Source organism: Cebidichthys violaceus, unplaced genomic scaffold (assembly GCF_023349555.1).
Source record: "Cebidichthys violaceus isolate CVI_PGR_0920_01 unplaced genomic scaffold, fCebVio1.0.p SCAF_33, whole genome shotgun sequence".
NCBI classification, from domain to species: domain Eukaryota; kingdom Metazoa; phylum Chordata; class Actinopteri; order Perciformes; family Stichaeidae; genus Cebidichthys; species Cebidichthys violaceus.
Window position 1 is genome coordinate 1,178,603 of NW_027176517.1, and position 15,269 is coordinate 1,193,871.

Genomic DNA, 15,269 nt, shown 5'->3' on the forward strand with positions numbered 1-15,269 from the left:
GACACTCCCTCCCGGCTCGGCATGCGAGGGGGACTCTTAGCGTGTGAAGAGTTGAATTGGACGATAGCGGCAGATAGGGCAGGTACTGAGCCTGTGCTGCCCGCATGACGGCGGTGCATTGACAGACACGCACTAACGGCTACATTTAACAGGCGGGATTAAGGGAACCACCGTCTGATCTCCAAGGAGACGGTGCACACTAATGCAATGTCAAGGATAAAAGTAGGCATAAATATACACGCAGATAGAGTTCATGTACTCTCATATATACTGTAGATACAGAGGTAGAAGAAGTGGTGAGACCATCAAAAGGGGAACCTCTTCCGTTAGGGTTAGGATTCAGGTTCACCCTCAGGCAAAGGAGACCCGTAGGGAACTTTGTCTGACCAGCGGGCACCGGGGGTCAATGGGGGTGCATCAATATACTAAATGGCCACATGGAGACCAGAGGGCCACTTGATTAAAAAGGGTGGTGTTTTGAGTCAGCCATATTGACGTTTAGGCTAAGAGTGGCATCTGGTTTAACCAGAAGCAAACTTGGGAACCAAAAAGGAGTCACTTCGGGACCAGAGAAGCTCTTTTGCAGACAAGAGGTTCACTCGGGCCAATTAGAGCTGCACCAGCTGGTGCACACATGTCCCAAGTGTAAAAATATATTGCATGTATCGTGGCAATAAGATACAGGAGGGGGGGGGGGGGCCCGAAATGACATCACCTTTGTATGGGATTTAGGTACTGGAGATGCCAGGCTGCCGTTCACCTGTGCCTCACCTGTACTTCACCTCTATCCTTAATTACTTTAATTATATGCTTGTTGGCTCCGTTTATTTATGTGTATCTATTTTTTTTCTTCCTGTTGGTCTGGCAGGGTGTGAGCACCTCGGGTAAGAATGCAGGAAAACCCAAAATAGCAACGCAAAGAGCTGCCAACTGACTGCAGGATACGCTGCTTCATTTCATCAGAATTCATTTATTAATCGCTGACGCAGAAGCAGCAGAGATTTACGCCAGGTTTATGAAAACTCTGAGTCACGGCACGCACTTTATTTGTGTCTCCGCGCGTGTGTGTGTGTGTGTGTGTGTGTGTGTGTGTGTGTGTGTGTGTGTGTGTGTCAGGTCTCCGACAATACATGTTATGCCACATGCAGCAGATTGAGTGCATTCAATAAGGAAAAGTTCTTGCGTTGTGTGTCAAAACAGCTTTGTGTGGAACTTCTTGTTTGTCACTTCGTAAGTGTTCAGGTGTGCCTCTGATTACACGGATGAGGCTCCCCCCACCACCATTTATCTTCCGAAACACAAAAGGTATGATTCCACAGACGCGCAACAAAGCCGGCAGCGAACGTTTAGAGGGCCGCGTTGTCGGGTAATGACAGTAATCACTGTTCAAAGAATAAACTAGATGGAATGCATTCGTCTTTACTTTTCTATTTAGCCGAAGCACATGCGCAATATCGCACATTTCCCACACCCACACCTGAGCAGACGCACAGCTGCAGACACAAACACACACCCACGTACACAAACCCCTGCACCGGTGCCTACTGTGCCGAGCGCAGGAGTTTGTGGAATGGACGTGGAATGTCTTGAGTTTTAGGGTTGGCTGTGAAGTAAACGCATCGCCGTACCTACCAGTGCGCCCCAAATGAAGCATGCCGACAATCAGCAGCCTCCGTCAGAGACTAGATCTGCTGCAGGGAATCTTGGGAATGTCAGCTACGCAGCGCATCTTGTTGCGGTTCCTCCCTGCCCTCTTCACCCACAGCCCGCACTCTGTTTATACAAAGACATGGGGGAAGGGGGGGGGGGGGGGGGGTTGGACACCCTTCACTCACAAAGAAGAAAGAAACGAAAGATGAGAAACAGGTAAGAAGTCGTCCAGAGACACGCAGACAAGGGTTAGCGTGTGAGCACAGACCGCCGCAGAGGTGGGGCTATTTTTGGAGCTGCAAAGGATTCACCCGGTGAATTTACATTACTGGAATTCCACTCATGTCAGCACTTAAAAGAGACTTCTCCTCTTTAAATCTGAGGTGAGCTGAAACAACAAGGTGCCTATTTTAGGAGCGACACATTAACAGGTTGTATCAGCGTGTTCCTCTAGTCCTGCTGTCGAGCAGACGTCACTCCTCTGACCTCGGTGACCCCGCGATTAAAGCAGTTTTGCTGCATTAAATGTATTATTTTCCATTAGAACCAGAAGGCAAAAGATGATCCCGACCGTGTCATATCGTTTTGAAATAAACCCAAGAAGAACGGCAATATGATATTTTACTGATCCCTGTGGGGAAATCGTGTTTCCACCTCGGATTTCAAATTGCCATGTGGAAGATTAAAAGTGAAAACAGGTGTGCTGCCTTTCACACCAAACCACTCCGGCACAGGTGTGTGTAGCCGCCTTGGCAGAGCACCTGAAATCAAATACAGCCTCATCAAACTGCTGCAAAGAAGAAGAAAAAAACCAAACACGCAGGCACACCTACCAGCAGCCCGGCGGTGTAACATTCTCAGTGTGCCTTGTCACAGTGTTGCACGGCGGCGGTGATAATGATAGCACGGCACGCCGCCGCTGCTTTCCTCAGCTCTGGGTTTTCGGCTCACAGCGGTCGGCCTCCTGAGTTTCAACAAAAACATTTCAGTTTCAACTCTCCAGCTGCTGAGGAAGCCGATTCCAAAAATCTAAATGTGATCAGAGGATGTTCGACCACCTCTGGTTTCTTAAGGCCGTCCATCCACCCGTTAGCTATACTCGCTGTATCCTCAGCTAAATAGAATACCGTTCAAACCCTCCTGCAACCAACAGCTGTCAATCACGAGCTCCTGATCGCTGGATGGAGTGTGTTTGTTGTTGATGGATCTCCATCTCAAGACAACTGAGCAAACTCCATCTGCCGATGAAGACCGTGCGATATGGTCGAAGGCTCTTGGAAAAGCTAGTAAGTTGACCTTGAGTTTTATCTCTCCGAGATCGAGACTGAACTTTGACGTTTGAAACGTGACTTGTTTCTTCAGTCAGAAGGCCAAAGATTGAGTGTTTCGGTCATGTGTGCGTACTTTAACGGGCGAAAAGATGGACGGAATACTAACTGACGAGTCAGACTGTACATTTACAGAGGTCCACCGTAAACCGGCTGATTCAGACACACATTACAACCCGGCACACATCACGTTTACATTTCAAATGCTGAGATGAACAGTGACAACCGACAGATTAACATTGTTTAAAAAAAAAAGAAAAAAGGAGCTGTCAAAAACAGACAGACTTCAAGTACGTGTAATTGATCGACTCGCCCTCTGAATTCCGTTGCTTTCCCACACTCACACAAATACCAACAGCTCTGGGTTCACTGAGATCTGTAATCACGCCTCTCATGTACAACCAAGGTGATAATTAGGCCATCAAATTTAAACACGTATACGCAAAACCGCTCACGATGCCAAATATAGATTCATACGTCAGTGCTGTCGGGATCAGACTGGACTATCTTATACATGGTATCATTGTAAAATGCTCGGTTCCTGTAGGGGTCTTTCATGTGGCTTTTGTTTAGCCGCTATGAATCTTTTCATAGACACGGCGTAGAAGCACACACACACGACTAGGTGAACAATGTATAGTTGAACTTACACTAAGTCCTTCAGGTCCCAGCAAAGTCCAGCTGAGGAGGAGGAGGAGCGCTGGAGAAGACAGCTTAATGATTATTACTGGCCCGAGGCCAAGCTCATAAGTCATGTTGACTCTCCAGCATCTTTCTGCGCCATCGACTGGCTGAACGCTTGTTGGCAGCAGAAGAGTTAGTGGGAAAGACATTTGGTTTACAGGTGTCTGGGATGTCAGTTTACTTAAAACCTGTTCGGGTAGCTATACGCTCCATACAAAAAATTTGCTTGTCGGCTAAACGTCTGCAGACAAATGTGACATGGCATACTGATTTACGACTCGTATGTTAAAGAGCGAGTTCACCCCCAGGTCTTAACCTAAGTCCTCCTGATGTGTGGCAGTGGGCAAGGGGCTGAGAGATGAAACCATGCCCTATGGGATCAAAATGAAGGCTGAGTTTGAAGATGGGGGTGGTCTGAACAAGGGGGGGGGGGGGGGGGGGGGGGGGGGGCAGAAGTAGGGGGGTAAAGGTTCATTTGGCTTTGTGGTTAGTGTGATCCCATCACAAGATGGTCTCTAGTTAGCAACTCAAATTCAGCCAGCTCAAAAACCTCGCGCCTCCGTCTCCGGAGCACCCATTGATCCATTTCAACCGTAAAATATACAGATTTTTATAAATTGAATAAGACATTTCAATACCAACACCAGCATGTATGTGTCTATCGCTGTGCACTCATATCATTTAGTTTGTAGCACTGGACCTACAGTCTGTGTTTATGATACTTCCACCAGGAGGCGCCAACCTTGGAAATGACCAAAAGACTTTCAATTGTATTTTACTGCATTAGTTTTGAGCTTTTCAAGCATTATGATGTGAATTTCAGCAATACACTAAAAGTACAAACCATTTGGAGATTCAACACAAATAAAGTGAGACTCTTGTTGGACATGAACTCTCGGTTCCTGATGATGTCTTGATTACTTCCTGCACAACAAGCAGAGGTCGTCAGTGTCAGTAGACCTGCAGCCTCACCAGGGAAATCACCACGCGCCTTCTAGGACCAGAACATGTCTCGATCCGGCCCTGCTTCTCATTCAAAGGTATGGACTGAATTCATGTATATGCTATGATATGATATGACCCTGGTAAGAAATCAGTGTCTTCATATTATACATTTGGATTATGAGGACTCAACCAGTGTGCTTTTTAAAATAGGCTATGATCTATTTCTGAGAAGTCAGCCCTATACTTCCAGAGACATTAAACAATAGATCAGTATTGTTGTTATTCATTGTGCGTTACGTGGAAGTCATCCAAACCCATCTCTTTCATTTCTGTCGTGCGTCAACGTTCCACCGGAGCGCGTGAGGGAGTAACAGGTTGAAGTGAACAGCAGTGGAAGTCTATTTCTGTATTCCGCTCTCTTTTTCTGATAATACGTTTTTTTTCATAAAAGGCGAGTAAATAGAAGAAATAATAATCCGGATCAAGAAAGAAAAAGCATTTGGACTAATTTTACGCATTTCACTGAATCTGGAATCCAGACATAAAAAAGAGCAGCTGATAAAACTTTATGTTGATTAATAATCTATCGAGCATGAATACGTTTATGTGATAGGAACAAAATGCAGTTCAGAAAAAAAGTGCTTCTAAAACTGTAACATGTTGCCTGTGGTATTTATTGTTTTAAAATAAAGGACAGACTAATTATTGTTCATACCTGCCCTCTTTTCTTTCTTCCCTGGCGTGTCACGGTAGCGTCCAATTGTAAACATACACACTAAATCACTCAATCGCTTCAATGGATTCGGGCTGGAAACCCCGCCTGTGGGCCGTCCCTTGCCGAGGCATTATATTATACCAAGACATGCGTGTCTCCGGAGACAGATCTGTATTCTGCTGCTCTACTCTGAGGCTCAGGGTGCCTCCAGCGCTGAAGACGAGCCTCTACAACACACAAACACACAGACGTTTCTGCTGTCAGGACTGCTACACCTGCTCTGCTGCTTAGAGATCATCCTTCTTTTTTTTGGGGAAAATGAAACTTGAAGTTTTCTCGGCACATCACTTCGCGCAGAAGCCGCTGGAGTTGTGCATGGACGCAGAGGGAGGGATCCCGTCACCTCTATCCGGGGACGAGCTGGGGTCGGACGGGGACTGCGTGGCCAACAGCCCGGCACCTGTTACCCAGACCGGCGAAGGCAGCAAAGGGAAGCCCTACACCCGCCGACCCAAACCTCCTTACTCCTACATCGCCCTCATCGCCATGGCCATCCGGGAGTCCAGCAGCGGCCGCCTCACTCTGGCAGAGATCAACGACTACCTGATGAAGAAGTTCCCGTTTTTCCGCGGCACTTACACCGGCTGGAGGAACTCGGTGCGCCACAACCTGTCACTCAACGACTGCTTCCTCAAAGTGCTGCGGGACCCGTCCCGGCCATGGGGCAAGGACAACTACTGGATGCTCAACCCGCACAGCGAGTACACCTTCGCTGACGGCGTGTTCCGCCGCAGGAGGAAGCGCATCGCCAAGAGGTCCGCCAAGGAGCGGGAGAGCCCGGACATCCTCAGCGAGGACACCCGCCTCCCCGCCCCAGAGGAGAGGGTGGGGGCCAAGTTCTCCAGCTCCTTCGCCATCGACAGCATCCTCAGCACACCCTTCAAACGGAGGGAGGACAGCCACGTCGAGGCGGGAACCCACGCCCCCCGGCTCTACTGGTCCCCAGGGGCCCACATACTGCCTTACACTCTGGGCTACCCGGCACAGCGCACGTACCTGTCAGAGGCTGCGTACAGCAGCTCAGAGCCCAGCAGGGATGCGCTCACGTACCTCCAGCAGACAGCGCCGGGCATGGCCGCACCTGAGGCCGCTCTCCACGCGCGCAAGATGCCCAACAAGGCGCGAGGTTTCCATATAGACTCCTTGCTGTCATAAAGCACCCAGACTGTTATCAGACTTGTATGTTTTGACCCATGATGTGCACTTTTGTGGGCGCTCCTAGCTTCCAATACGTTAGCTGTTAAACTGTGTGGGACTTTGTCTGTACTGTAAGTCATTCTGCAGTGAAAAAAAAATATCGACCATGGCGTGTTGTCAACTGTTTGGTGACTTGGCAAATAGTTGTTGTCATCGCAGGACATTCCACTGCGCGTGAGTGTGTGTGTGTGTGTGTGTGTGTGTGTGTGTGTGTGTGTGTGTGCGTGTATGTGTGCGTGCGTGCATGAGTGTATCCATGGTTCTTTGGTCATTTCCACTGTATGACGGCATAGCGCCATGTTGAAACATAATACTATTAATCTATTTATATTTTCATGTTTTGTATGACCTGCTGTATAAATATTGTCTTGTATATATGTCAACCTAATTATTGACTGAGCTACGGTGAGAGTCACGTGGCTGCACTAGAAACGCATGGAGATGCCTGATGCTTTCTTATGATTGATTCATGCATGCCTGGTATTTTTATGAATAAAAACGTGAAACAATGGGACCCTGATGTTCAATGAGCTGTACGTTACACAGACATGAAAGAGAGAGGGGGTTGAGATCAGAAGCAGGTGTACAGACCAGTGAATGGGCCGCACACCTGTTCAACAGGAGAGGTCTGTGGTAGATATAACGGGGGGGGGGGGGTTGTTGGTTTATAATCTTTTGAAACTCCTAAATCATAATCATCAAAGTCAAAAATGATAGAATAAAAGCCCAGCATACTGCGTCTCACACCGATTTTCCCTCAGTACTGATTTTTCCAAATTAAAATATATGAATATTTGTGGCTTATTAAAATAGAAAAAAAAACAAAGTCAAGTCTATTGCAATCAAGGCAACAACCACAGCAAACATCTAAAATAACAGATACAATAATAAGGATTTAACGTAAAAATGTGATTGTTCAAATGATTGTTATATTGTCATGTTATTTAGAGAATAATGCACATGGACTGAAAAATCCCCAAATAATTATTCTCAGGCGCTACAATTGAAATCTTCCACAATAAAGGTCCTCTTCCTGAAAAAAAAAGAGTATATATCTACCCTGAAGCACTCATCATCAATGAACGGTTTATTAAATGATTATTCATGTTTATCATATTTTGATGTTATTGATATTAATGCTTTTGCTGATTTGTCAAAATAACAATATGAACAACGCCACGTATTGTTTACTAAACTATATTAAAATGTGTTTGGTGCAATGGTTTCCACGTCGTGATCAGTGGTTTTTCACAAACTTATAATAAACAAGAAGAAATAAAGATGTGAAACGTATAAATAAAGGAAACTCAATTTGTTCCGTCATCAAAACACACATTTCAGCTCCGATTATTTATATTAATGTTATTTATTTGTATTTCATATCTTCGGATATATACTCACACGCACTATTATTCTCCATGACGCGCGCACACTCCTGCGGGCTGTTTACTGCTCGTGCCCCGAGGTGCATGTTGCTCTCCGCGGTCCTGAAACAGACCCCAGACTCACCAGCCTCCGGTCCAGTCGTGACCTGTAGTTTATGTAAAGTCTCAGATATGGTTCTGAAGAAAAACATTCAACTACATTCAAGACAAAGAAGGAGAAACCCGTTGTTGACTCCGACACAAGTTATGTGTTCTGTTATTTTCAGATGAAACACTGTTCTGCACATCCTCCAATAAAACACGTTCAGTCTCAGTGTTCCTCAGAAACATGGCTGCATAAATAATAAGGTAATGCTGTATGAATTTATAAAATAAGAAGAATTATAGGACACAAAATTAAACCTGAACATATGGATGCCACTTAATTATCATTCTTATTATTATGCAATTTGATGTAGAGCGAGTGTAACACTTGTATTAATATTCAAAATAACAGATCGTCCAAACACTATATCAAAAACTCAAGTCATTTGTAGAACGTTGTTAACCTTGTGTTGGAGTTTTGGACATGAGCTCCTCCGGATGAGTCCAAACGAACCTGCTCATTTCAACACTGAACATCCTGGAATGTAGTTTTTGTTTGTCATCGTAACATTTGACCGTGTTCTGATATCACCTGTATAATGAGTTGATCTGATCAGGTACTCTACGTCTCATGCGCCCCTGCTGATCGTCATGCACGTGCACGTTGAGGCTTCGGAAACAGAAGCCGAGGTCTCTGATCAGAGCGCACCGCGCAGTCTGACAGGTGACAGGTGAGACCTGCTCCTGTTTTCAGGGACAATGCTGCAACCTGCAGGTGAAACGCCGGAACAGCATACCTGTGTGCGGGGGCGGTCACGTGGCTCCAACGCTCCCGGTATCCCCTCATTGTTCACGTCCGTGTAGTCGTGACGCGCATCCTTCATATTTGTAAACCGCCTTTCTCTGCATGTGCATTTCAACTGGTGCCTGTCTCGACCCCGGTCCGCATCGGCAGGAGCAGGAACTCGGGCCTGTTCCAGGGCTGGCTGCTGTGCAAATAAGGCCCACGGTGTTATGAAACCAAACGTTAAGGCAGGCACAATGTTAGGAAGTCCAAACAGTCTGTCACTCCGGCAAACTGAACCGCGCCTGACCTCCCAGATTCCCGGAGAGGCAGCTCCAAAGCTCCCGGCACCGCGGCAGGAAACACAGACGGAGCGGCCGAAAGAATATTAGATTACCGTTCAAATGAGCGGTTTGTTATTGTTTTATTCAATGAATCACGTTTATTACAGGCCTATATAATATATAAGGAGAGTAAAAAACATTTAAGACAACCCTAATTATTATTATGTACAAACGTTGTGCTTTTGACTATTTGGGAAAAACTTGTTTCTAAATACTTGTATTTTTTAATCACAAATAGAGAATTCTTATGATTTTGTTTATTTCCATTTAAATGTAATATAATCGGAGGCCGTCCGCATTGTATTTTAAAATGTCCTGCAATAGGTTACCTGCGGTCAGACAGCTCGATACAAACTCTCTCCAAATCACAGCTACCTCATATTTCACGGGGGATGAACAATATATTTCAGCCTCAACATGAAAACAAACAGAAGGCCTTATTGTGTCGGCAACAGGCTCATACGGGCCTCCAGCCGAGACTGCACTCCAAAGGCAAACTGCTCTATCAAAATACAACTCTGAACGGCTTTCGTGGTGGCCGCCGATCACATCATATTTCCAAAAAGGCTAAATTAGGAGCTCATATAATCTCGGTGCGTAAAAGCAGCCGGAGCGCCGTCTTCAAAGCGCTCGCAGAACAAAGATTCCCTCTGCGAGCCGAGGCATCCTGATCTCAACGGGGGTCATAAGTTTTGATGTCGCAGGAAATATCTGGGGCCGTTAAGCTCCTCCAAACTCTGTGTGTGTGTGTGTGTGTGTGTGTGTGTGTGTGTGTGTGTGTGTGTGTGTGTGTGTGTGTCATGGTGGAAAATGATTTTATCCGCATATCCTTTGTTGTGCAAAGTGCAAAGGTTGTTGTTGCTGGTTATTGTTTGGAAAAGCCTCCAGGCTATATCTAAACTTAAGAAGGTCGTGTCGGCACCACACGTGCACAGACGCAGGGTTTGAGTGTGTGAAATAAAATGTATGGATCCCAATGACTGTGTTATTTTCTTTTTTCCTGCAAAGTCTTCACGGTGTTGTGGTTTGTTTAATCAAACGTACCTTACACTAGGCTGAAATAGTATCTATGCACGAGAACATATATAAATTATAAAAAAGACATCGTGACAAGCATGAACAACACAACCACAAAAAAGAAATCTCGGTTTAGTGACAGCTACAGAAAGCTATGTTTTTTTTTCTTCTTCAATGATCTCCGCTTCGTCACAACACGGATGTTGATACTACCTTTATGGGATATATAACTCCATCATGTTGGACAAATCTGTGTGTGATGTCTCCATAGGGGAGGAAACTGTCGACGCCCGTTCGCCTAATTTCGCTTTTCTCTCTCTAATGAACGCGGGGCCCATGGGACCGGCTCTGGCCCGGGGCGGTAAGCTGACACTGGCGCGCTGTGTGTGGTATCCAGGGCCGGGCTTGATGGAAAAAGCCTGCTTCCACTCATGTCAAAGTCATTTACTCAGAGCAACCCCCCGCTTACACACGCACGGTGAAGACCACCACCTCTCCATCTCTCACACTCCTCGCCCCAGCCCGGCACCGCGACAGTTTGTTTTTGTTATCCTCTGGACCAGTTTGGGAGGAAATTATGAGCAAAATAATACAAATAATACGAGACGGTGCGTTGTTTCTTTTTTTTGTTGTTGCTTCGCAGCGATGCGTTTGGGTATCATCATGCCGCAGATATCACACGTAGGCCCGAGTGAATGTGATGTGTCGTCATGGCTTCACTTTGCAAGTCGAACCTTTTTGCACATACTGTGGTGGTTTACTGGTGTCAGGAAAATGTATGATCTGTGGCTGAAATCACAACTTCATACATGCAGGACCGGAGAGGGTGGAAACACTCGTTTTTTTAAACGTGTGCGTCTGGCGTGTGGCGCTGTTGATTGGGACGTCTGGGGGAGGTTTGATAGATGGCTTAATTGCGTGTATAGTCCGAACTTGGACAGAGAGGGGGTGGGAGGGGGAGGAAGAAGGCGAGGAGAGGATAAAATGAGGGGCTTTAACACTGCTGAGAACGGTAAGTGGACTTGGGCCAGATTTGGCAAGAGAGTGGAGGAAGGGAGGGTGTGTGTGTGTGTGTGTGTGTGTGTGTGTGTGTGGGGGGGGGGGGGGGGGGGGGGAGGGGGGGGGGTCTCTATTCGTCACTGATTACAGGGAGATTTGCAGGCGCAGAGTGCGGATGAGGAGAAGGGGTGGGGTGTGTGTGTGTGTGTGTGTGTGTGTGTGTGTGTGTGTGTGTGTGTGTGTGTGTGTGGGGCGGGGAGGGGGGCTCTCGTGGAGGGAAGAAAGCTTTATGAAATGATAGGTGGTCGAGCTTTGTTTGGCTGGACTGTTGCGCGCAATAGGTCGAGGGGGTTTTTCGCGTTTCCTCCACTTGAGGGATTATTAAGGCGGTCGATGGCCACCCGGCGCGCCACGCAGCACCACTTAGCGCCGCTGTGACACCCAGTGGAGCCCCCTGTGTCGTTCTAAAACCCTGGACACTAAGTCTCCAGTGAATAACCAGCTACCCCCCCTCCCCCCCCTCCCTTTCTCTTCCTCTTCCTCTCTCTGTCAGTGCGTACTCGCCGTGCGTTCTGCATGCGTCAAGGAAGCACCGTGCGTAACGGGAGAGTCGTGCGTAACGGGAGACAGATTTCACTCCATTTTGCACTGGGATTCTGAGGACCACTGGCGGTGTAACGCAAGCTTGCAAGGACACTGACCGCTGGATCCCAATCTATTTCTCCTTTAAAACATCTCGGAGCTCGTCTTTTCTCCCTCCCTCTCTTCACTCGCCAGTCGTACGTCAGAGCTGACATGACGACCGAGACCCCTCAGCAGCAGCTGGACCCTCCGCCTCCTCTGAGATCCAGCCCGGCGTCCGGCGCCCTGCACCCCGCCATGCTGAGCCAACAAGCCGCCACAGAAAGTTCGTCCACCGCCATTAAAGGAAAGAAGACGGGCTCCGGTTTACGGCGACCGGAAAAGCCGCCGTACTCCTACATCGCTCTCATCGTTATGGCAATACAGAGCTCCCCCACCAAGCGACTGACACTCAGTGAGATCTACCAGTTCCTCCAAGCTCGCTTCCCGTTCTTCAGGGGCTCATATCAGGGCTGGAAGAACTCCGTCCGGCACAATCTTTCGCTGAACGAGTGCTTCATCAAGCTGCCCAAAGGGCTGGGCCGGCCGGGGAAAGGCCACTACTGGACCATCGATCCGGGCAGTGAGTTCATGTTCGAGGAAGGCTCGTTTCGTCGCAGACCCAGAGGCTTCAGAAGAAAATGTCAAGCTCTGAAGCCCATGTATCGGATGATGAACGGCATTGGCTTCGGCACCTCCATCCTCCCGCAGAGTTTTGACTTTCAAGCTCCATCAGCCACTCTCGCCTGTCACAGCAACAGCTACAACTTGGACATGATGAGTAATTCAATGGCCGGGGGATACGACGGGCTGAGCGGCGGCCACCACGTACCCCACATGTCCCCGAGCCCCGGTTCCACGTACATGGCGAGCTGTCCTGTGCCGTCGAACGGGGAGTACGGACCGGACAGCAGCAGCAGCCCCGTGCCGTCCTCTCCAGCCATGGCCAGCGCGCTGGACGGCCACTCCCCGTACGCCAGTACATCCGCACACTGGGCGTCCTCCGGCGGGTCCCCCTACATCAAACAGCAGCCTCTAACCTCCAGCAGCCCCGCATCCTCTGGTTTACACTCCGGCATGTCGCCTTATTCCCTGGAGCAGAGCTATCTTCACCAGAACGGCAGGGACAGCCACAGCACCGACATATCAGGTACCACCAGCTCACGCATGCTCCATACTGGGGATGACGAACCCCACCAAATATCAGAGAAATTAATAAAATCACATGATAACGATCCTCACAGCATCACATGATAACGATCCTCACAGCATGTCTCATCTCAATCAGAGGCAACACTTATGTTTCAAAGTGCAGCAGAGGCCTGCGACAAATTCTAAATGTTTTGAAGGAGTGAAAACTCAAATTATATATTATGTATATATATATATATATATATATATATATATATATATATAAATAATATATACATATATATATATATATATATGTATATATATATTATATATATACACACATATATATATAAATATATATATATATATTATATATAAATATATATATATATTATATATAAATATATATATATAAATAATATATACATATATATATATATATATATTCGTTTTTATTTTAAAGGCAAACAAATATAAAATATGAGTTTACATATCAGAAAAAAAACATCAAGTATGACTCGTAAATTAAATTGATTTTATTGCATTTTTCCCTAAATTATTTCCGTCTTAGTGTTTACTAAACTGTGGGAGACAAAATAATTTTCGCAATTGTTCAACTCTATATATAATAATAAAGTTGCATTCAATGTTAAATAATAAAACCTGGCCTAAGCTTGGTCCAGCAAAAATAATCATTCAAAATGTTTTAATAATAATAAGTCAGATTCTCAGGGCTAATGTGTGAATCCACAGTCTGCGGGCTTTTCTAAACCACATCTGTGCAAGTGCTAATAAATAGATTAAGATAAACAGCAATTTTCTCTTTTTTTTGTGATCGCGTTCTTAATTCACCTCCCCAGTTCACGCTCATTTGCTTTAGCATAACACAGCGAGGCTTTACTAAAGTCAGGGGATTCCACCGAGGCGAGGTACCCATGCTGGAGCCTAAAGGGTCCCAGAGGTTAACTAAACAAAGGGTTTGCAGCTCGGACCACACCGGCGGAGGATTTCAACCAGCGCGTATCCACACGAGACGGCAGGCCTTGTTAAACTTTACGCAGCGCCTTAATTGAGCCTGCGCGGAGGGTGAATGTGTCGGACTGCACAGCGCGGGCCCGGTAACCGTACTGTCAGGCAGAGAGGCTTGTGTGTTGTCTGTGAAAACGGGCGCAGGGCAGCGAGCTGTGGCCCGGAGGATAAAGCCTGCTGTCTTCCCCTGGAAAACACAGTCACATCTGGAGTCCTTATGACCCTGACGGAGCCACAGCCTCCCTATTTATTTTTCTCTTTCTGGAAATAGAGGCTCACTTACAGACACGGAATGACGGCCTCATTTAAATATGTTTGCAGGTTTTTGGTCTCTCCAAGAGGACAGAAGTATCCCAGATAAGATTACTGTGATTAGTCAGAAATCAAAATAAAAGCATTCAATTTGATTAAAAAATATACAGTCAAAGGAAGGCAAAGCTCTAACAAATATTTAAAATAAATAAAGAAGTTATTTCTTGCTATTATTGCAATTTATATAACTGCAAATTAATCTGTAAAAATGTGAAGCAATGAGGGAGGATTGCCCATCTTTTTATAAACAATAATTATGTATGCAACACAAGGCCGTGTCCGTCTGCACCACTCAATTATATTCATGTTAAAAGCACACATGAACGTGGATCTCAGGCTTTATTTTGAAGATGTAAAAACATTAATTTCTGTTCACAACGAACCATATTTACCACACACACACACACACACACACACACACACACACACACACACACACTCACACAATATCGCAAAAACGTGGTTTAACATGCTCAATATGAAACTATTAGGCCGATTGGATATTAATGTCTGCACCTCCTCATTGACACGCGTGTGTTTTCTTTCTGCAGTGGGGATTCCACGCTACCAGAGCCACTCCTCGGTGTGCGACCGGAAAGACTTTGTGTTAAACTTCAACGGCATCTCGTCCTTCCACCCCTCCGCCGGCGGATCCTACTATCACCATCACCACCACCACCACCCCCAGAGCGTCTGTCAGGACATCAAACCGTGCGTGATGTGAGCCCGCAAGCCCCCCCCCCCCCCCCCCCCCCAGTCACCGCGCGCGACGGTCACAGTGAAACTGCAGCTCCGTCACAAGAGAACAAGCACGCGGACATTTTTTTTTTTGGATGTATCGTGGCGTCCGCGTTCACACGTTTGCCTCCAACATGCAGCCGAAGTAGCTTTCTTGGTTGGACTTGAGAAAACTATGCATTGAAGGAAATGAATGAAGAAACCCCAGAGGCCTTAAAATAGAATGAAATCAAAACACACTCA

The 15,269-nt window shown here is 46.6% G+C and overlaps 2 protein-coding genes across 2 annotated transcripts; both read left to right on the forward strand.

Moving 5' to 3' along the window:
- Positions 1-5,499: 5,499 nt before the first annotated feature.
- Positions 5,500-7,089, forward strand: foxq1b (forkhead box Q1b). The gene has a single exon (XM_068725058.1). It carries the CDS (start codon positions 5,641-5,643, stop codon positions 6,535-6,537), a length of 897 nt encoding a protein of 298 aa, XP_068581159.1. The 5' UTR covers positions 5,500-5,640; the 3' UTR covers positions 6,538-7,089.
- A 4,689-nt stretch (positions 7,090-11,778) lies between these two features.
- LOC137883527 (forkhead box protein F2-like) lies at positions 11,779-15,037 on the forward strand. The gene is made up of 2 exons (XM_068725049.1): positions 11,779-12,963; positions 14,840-15,037. The coding sequence occupies exons 1-2, from the start codon at positions 11,988-11,990 to the stop codon at positions 15,010-15,012; spliced, it is 1,149 nt and encodes a 382-aa protein (XP_068581150.1). The 5' UTR covers positions 11,779-11,987; the 3' UTR covers positions 15,013-15,037.
- The last annotated feature ends 232 nt before the right edge of the window (positions 15,038-15,269 follow it).

What these genes read in the sequence shown, in the direction of transcription:
- foxq1b (XM_068725058.1), top strand. Translation starts at nt 5,641, where the DNA reads ATGAAACTTGAAGTTTTCTCGGCACATCACTTCGCGCAGAAGCCGCTG.
- LOC137883527 (XM_068725049.1), top strand. Translation starts at nt 11,988, where the DNA reads ATGACGACCGAGACCCCTCAGCAGCAGCTGGACCCTCCGCCTCCTCTG. An exon ending in CCACAGCACCGACATATCAG is followed by an intron (nt 12,964 to 14,839) that starts GTACCACCAGCT and finishes TTCTTTCTGCAG; the next exon opens with TGGGGATTCCACGCTACCAG.